The sequence below is a fragment of the Strix aluco genome, chromosome 5 (genome assembly GCF_031877795.1).
Source record: "Strix aluco isolate bStrAlu1 chromosome 5, bStrAlu1.hap1, whole genome shotgun sequence".
NCBI classification, from domain to species: domain Eukaryota; kingdom Metazoa; phylum Chordata; class Aves; order Strigiformes; family Strigidae; genus Strix; species Strix aluco.
Window position 1 is genome coordinate 9,803,231 of NC_133935.1, and position 6,000 is coordinate 9,809,230.

A 6,000-nucleotide genomic window follows, 5' to 3' on the forward strand; every position below is an offset into this window, starting at 1 on the left:
TGAATCATATTCTTCTAATGGCCAAACTGATGACTGATGGCCAAAGTCTTGCCCCTTTTCACTTCTCCTGTTGTAAGAAGCATTACTTTTGCTCATTTGATTGGCTTCACACTTCCATTTTAAACTGACAAAACTAAGAATGCCCATATTCTAAATATTTTATATTCCGTTTTTTGTCTATAGATGCTCGTGGTCTTATCAGATGGATGCTGATGGTGAACCCTGAACGCCGAGCAACCATTGAAGACATTGCCAACCACTGGTGGGTTAACTGGGGCTACAAGAGTAGTGTTTGTGACTGTGATGCCATGAGGGACTCTGAGTCCCCGTTGCTGGCAAGGTTCATTGATTGGCATCACCGTTCTACCGGCCTCCAACCAGAAACTGATACCAAAATGAAGTGCCTTTCTAAGCCCAAAGGTCCCGAAGTCACACTAGAGAGACAAAGGTCTCTGAAAAAATCAAAAAAGGAAAATGACATTGCACAGTCCATCCAGGAAGGAGGAGCTGAAAATGCATCCAAACCCACCTCTAAGAGACCCAAAGGCATCCTGAAGAAAAGGAGCAACAGTGAACATCGATCTCATAGTGCAGGTTTCATTGAAGGAGTAGTCAGCCCAGTGTTACCCTCTGCTTTTAAGCTGGAGCAAGAGTTGTGTAGGACTGGTGTAGCCATTAAAAGTGTTGTGGAGGGAGAGGTAGCAGGCAAATATGGCACTAAGCAGTCTTCACTAATGCCAAAAAAAGGAATCTTAAAGAAGACTCAGCAGAGGGAGTCCGGCTATTACTCCTCTCCAGAACGAAGTGAATCTTCTGAACTCTTGGACAATAATGATGAGACAGTAAGCAGTGACACTTCTCCAGGGGTCACAGAGCCATCCAGAAATGGGTCTTACAGCCATTCCTGCAGGCGTAAGGGCATCTTGAAACATAACAGCAAGTATTCTACCAGCAGCACTGAATCTGCTTTGATTAGCCCTGACACACCAACGCTGGAGGCCATGGAAGAAGTGGTCCTGCCTGGGGATGCATTACCTCGAAGTTACAGTCGCCCTTCCAGCGTGATTAGTGATGACAGTATTTTGTCCAGTGACTCCTTTGATTTGCTGGATTTGCAAGAGAACAGACCAAACAGACAGAGGATACGGAGCTGTGTCTCTGCTGAAAATTTCCTCCAGATCCAAGACTTCGAAGGACTTCAGAACCGCCCGCGGCCACAGTATCTAAAACGTTACCGCAACCGTCTGGGGGACAGCAGTTTTTCCCTTCTCACAGACATGGATGATGTGACTCAGGTCTACAAAAAAGCCCTAGAGATCTGCAACAAGCTCAACTAGCAGAGGGAAGATGGAAAGGGAGGGATGGGAGTTTTTCTGTGTACCTTTATGGTGGAGTAAGCCAGGTCACTGATTTGCTGACAATGGTAGGTTGTGCTTCAAGGAGCCAACTGTACCTACTTAGCTGAATTCCTAGTAAAGTAGCCCCAAAGCCATCTCACACTTCTCTGATTTTGTGTCCTCAAAATATTACCTACCTGACCAGAGAAAAACCTTTGGTTTTTACATGGTGAAATACATGATGAAAGCACATCAAGATCTAGCAGACAAAAGCGTCACAATTTGATGGCTCAAAGTCGAAGCTAGACAGTATTAAAACTGGAAGTGAGGGACACATGTTTTGAGACGTTTGTAATTAATATTAGATTAGCTTTATCCAGAGATGAGCTGTATTCTTTAAGTCAAATTTGGATGTCTTTTAGAAGGAGAGCCTTTATTTCCCCCTGAAGTTATTCATCTGGATACAGTCATTGCACATTGGGAGTCTTTGGCTTGCATTATGCAGGAGGCCAGGCTCGGTGGTCACCATGGTCCCTCCCACCAGGGTGACCTGAGAGGTTCTGAGTGCATTCTGGGACAGATAATTTGAGAGACTCACCCCAGAGTCACCTCACAAGGTGTATGTGGACAAGTGGTGGAGCAGGCATTCCGATCTGGCCCCTGCTGAGGGGGCCATTGCTCTTTGGTGAGCAGGAGGCCTTAAAATTGTTCCCAACTACTGCTCCTACCAGTGAAAACAGAGTCACAGAAACGATAATGGGAACTGGAAGGAATGGATGTTATCACCAGCTAAATGACCTTTTAAGGCCTTCCAACCTGTGTGTTCAATTTGTGACTCTTTAAAAATGGCCAGCCAGATGAATGCCCAGACAAAGATCTAACACAGGGTCTCAAGTGTTAACTGACCCTTCAATCTAGAGTTCAGTCACTGTCAGCAAATGGTGCCACCTTGTTGTTAGCTTGTAGTATTTGAGGGTGACAGGTAGTTTGCGATCAGAATGTTAGGTAGGGAAAAGGTTGTAGCATGTAGGAAATGGATAGAGGTCGGAAAGTTAGTGGGAAGATGCCTTTCTCCAAATGAAAATGTTTCTAGGTAGATAGTAATGGAGCAGAAAGAATTGAGCGATGAAATGATAATGGTAGATTTGGTAACAGAGTTAGCATAAAATTGGGAGCCTCTATGTAGTGTAGCTGGTACTGCGTGTGCAATGATACCAGTTTGAAAAAAAAGAGAAGGATATGTGTTTGTGTTCTCAGACATATCTAGCTATCCAGACTGAAGGCTTCAACTCCCATAAAGGTATCACATGGGTCTACTGGATTACCTGAATGTAAGCCTACGTCAGAAAGGCACTGTGTGTTTGACAGGCCTGGGCAAACTGGAATCTTAAGGCCCGTTTCAGACTCATTTCCGTGAGCACATAGCCCCTGGCTTTCTTGGAGGTGCACTGGTGCGAATAAGTGGGTTTCAGCCTATGATGTCAGATGATCCACAGCTGCAAAATTTGTCTACACTCATACCCAGAGCAGAGGAGCATGGGGCAAGCTCTGTTCTCACTCCTGCCCTGTAACTAGAACTGAAAGCAGAATTTGGCCCACTGTGTCCCAAATCCTAGAGATTGCATGGAAATGGCATAGAGTTCCTCTGGGGATTCCCTGGGAATTGGGGATAACCCCATAAATTGTTGGCATCTGGGTCAGGGAGCTATTTCACTTGCAGATTCTTTATTTGGTGTATCATGGTACTTAAGTCTGCCGGTTCCTCCTAAAAATCAACTGGGCTGCCTAGCATAAAGGAGGATGAGCTTGAATTTCCTAAATTGATTAATCTGCCTCTATGGAGAATCTTTACTTATTGTGAAACACTGGACCAAATTTGGCCCTGGAGTAAACGGCATCAGTACCATGAAATCTGTGAGATGTGCTCTCAGGCGGTCAAGTGAAATTTGGCTCACTACGTTTGCTCAGGAAGGGCAAGTGCAGGTCATTTCTCTACAGATGTGTACCTCTCTGTACATTATTCAGATGCCCCATCTTCTCACAGGCCCTGCATGCGCTCTTTTAGCCCATCCCAAATCAACACGCCGTTTTGCAGTGTATTAAGTTAACAGGTTTGCTGTGGTGCATTTTAAAACAACTCGACACAGTCTCCATGGCCTTTCTGAAGCAAGGATGGATGTGCTTTGCAGCCACGGCTTTTAACTCATGCCCCGGAGCATAAGAGCCAGATCCTCAGCTGGTGTAAATCAGCACAGTCCCATTGACATGATGGAACATTACTTTGGTGGGGTTACGCTGGCTGACACCTTCCCTGCAGATCTGGCGCTAAACCTTGAAGGGATTTATAGAAGTTTCAGGAGGAAGGGAAGGGAGTTCAGCCAGCCGTGGCAGGGAAGTGAGGAGCATCCCGAAGGCTCATATCTCCCGAGGCTTTTGCCCAGGTCTGCTTCCTTGTGTACAAATGTGAATGAGTGAATGACTGCTTGCTGCCAAACTGGAAATGTTATGTAGGGATTTACTGGCATGTTACTGGCATGTTACATGTTTACTGGCATGTTATCATTCCTAGAAGAGAAGAAAAAAAAAAAACTTGACTGCACATTGTTATTATTAGTGTTGTGATTTTTATTTAATTTTTTTGTAATACAAAGTTGACTTTTTTATTTGAATTTGTCTTTTTTTTTTTTTATTTATTGGTCTGAAAGCCATTTCAAAGGTATAATAATATATTTGGTGTAATTTAATTGGTGCAACATTATTTTACAGCTCCGGCCAAAATTGTTTGGTGTTATTTTTTTTTTTTGTTTTTTCTCCCAATCCTTGGTTGGTTTGAGCTCTACGAGGCACACAGGGGAAAACGCTGGATAATCACCCAAAGTGTTTGTATTTTTAATCTGATACTGTTTTTTATTAAATAAAATGAAATTAATGTAACTGTGAAGAGTCTTTCTCTCTCCCTTTTCTTTTTCACTGTACATCAGCATAAGCTGAGGCCAAACAGTAATGAACTCGTCATGCAGAAATACAGCAGCATCTCAGCACATTGTACCAAGTTGTTTATGCAAAGCTTCTTGGCTCGTTTGTGCATTTGAATATCATGTGGGTGGCCACAGAGACTCCTGTGCTACGAAGCGTTTGGCACTGCATAACACACAAAGCTTTCAGCTATAGAAATGTTTGCTGGAGAAGAATATCTGACTGGGGTTTCTCTGCTGGAGAAGAATGAGGTTTGTGGGCCAGGTGTGAAGCAGGGGAGACAGAGCAGTCTGTCTGACCAGACAGGGCACAACTCATTTGTAGCCCAGAGACAGATGGTCATGGTCCTTTCCCCTCTCTGGTGGGGAGAGGGACAATTTGTTGACAATGTTAATGCTCCTGTTGGTATAATTCAGGGGTTATTTGGGAAAAAAAGACTGGTGGCCATCCGCTGCTGTCAAATATGGGATGATTTCAGTCAGATGGCTTTGAGCAGCCAGCATAATCAGCTGGTGTGAGGGAAAAAGGGAGTCAGTTTTCATTTTTTTGGAGTCCCCTTGATAACCAGAAGGCTTTAGATTGTTTTTCTTGGAAAACAGGTGGGCATCGTAAGGGAAACTGGGTGTTAGGTATTCTGTGTGTGCTGGGGACTTGTTAAAATAAGGGAAATGGTTGGCAATGTCCTAATGTTGGCTCTGAGTAAGACACCATTAAACTTTACCCTTGATGCAGCCAGCCAAGATACCTGTGGTGTATATTCTACTTTTTAAATTACAGGCGGTTTGGATTAGGATCCAAGGTTTGGATATCATGCAAAAAAGGCTTTCATTTTTCTAATTCATTTTCTCTCTCTTGAGCTTTTTAAAGCAAGAAGCCATGAGTATAGATGCTAGATTTATTCATTATGACCACTTAAAAACCAGTGGAAGTAAAGGGAAAAAGCCAATGTTGCAGGAAGGCAAACAGCCGTTAATACATTACAAAGGGAATACTTGCTGTATGCTAATTGAGTCAGAAATTGTAAGGTATATATTCAAAGTCAGCACGTGTGTTCTTGTACCTGAGGTGAATGAGGTCTAACTGTGTGGGTGCTGGGTGGTGGAAAATGTAATGCAAGTCTCTTCTGTAATAGCAATTATGAAACAACTGGGGTTTTTTTAATACACTTGGAAAAAAAGTGAAGTTGAGGACAAACCATTTTGTTCTAAAAATAATAACTTTTAGAAAGAAAGTTCTGGATGGCTAGGTATGGTGCGTGTATGTGGCAAGCACTGAGAAGTAATTATGTACGTGTTTGTACAGCTCTGAGAGCGCACGCTTCTGGGGTGGGGTGGACAGGTGGGCGTCTTAATTTTCCTATTAATTAAAGGAGATAAGTGTACAGCGATATGCCTTAGCTGGAGTTACATAGTAAGTCTGTAGCTAGACCTGGTCTTCTTTCATGCTTGCTCCATGGGGATTCCAGTGTTTCTCAGGAATTGTTGAAGTTTTATGGATCGGGCAAGACAGGAACAAGGAAGCAAGACAGGAGCCCTGGAAGCTACACAGTCAAGTGACAAAAGCAGTAGTGGGGTTTTTATACAGCCACAAATAGTCTTGTCCATTATAACCCTTCCTTTAACTCTAAAAGCAACAATCTCAATTTCTGATCCTGCAAAGCCTGCGCATGTGCCTGAAGTGATAATGT

General features: G+C 43.4%; 1 protein-coding gene across 2 annotated transcripts in view; it reads left to right on the plus strand.

Moving 5' to 3' along the window:
- NUAK1 (NUAK family kinase 1) overlaps positions 1 to 4,278 on the plus strand; it is a 49,668-nt gene extending 45,390 nt beyond the window's left edge. For both annotated transcript variants that reach the window (XM_074825871.1, XM_074825872.1), the window contains one exon: positions 184 to 4,278. In XM_074825871.1, the coding sequence (XP_074681972.1) occupies positions 184 to 1,337 (1,154 nt within the window). In that variant the 3' untranslated portion in view covers positions 1,338 to 4,278. The remainder of the gene's footprint in view (positions 1 to 183) is intronic.
- Positions 4,279 to 6,000: the final 1,722 nt, after the last annotated feature.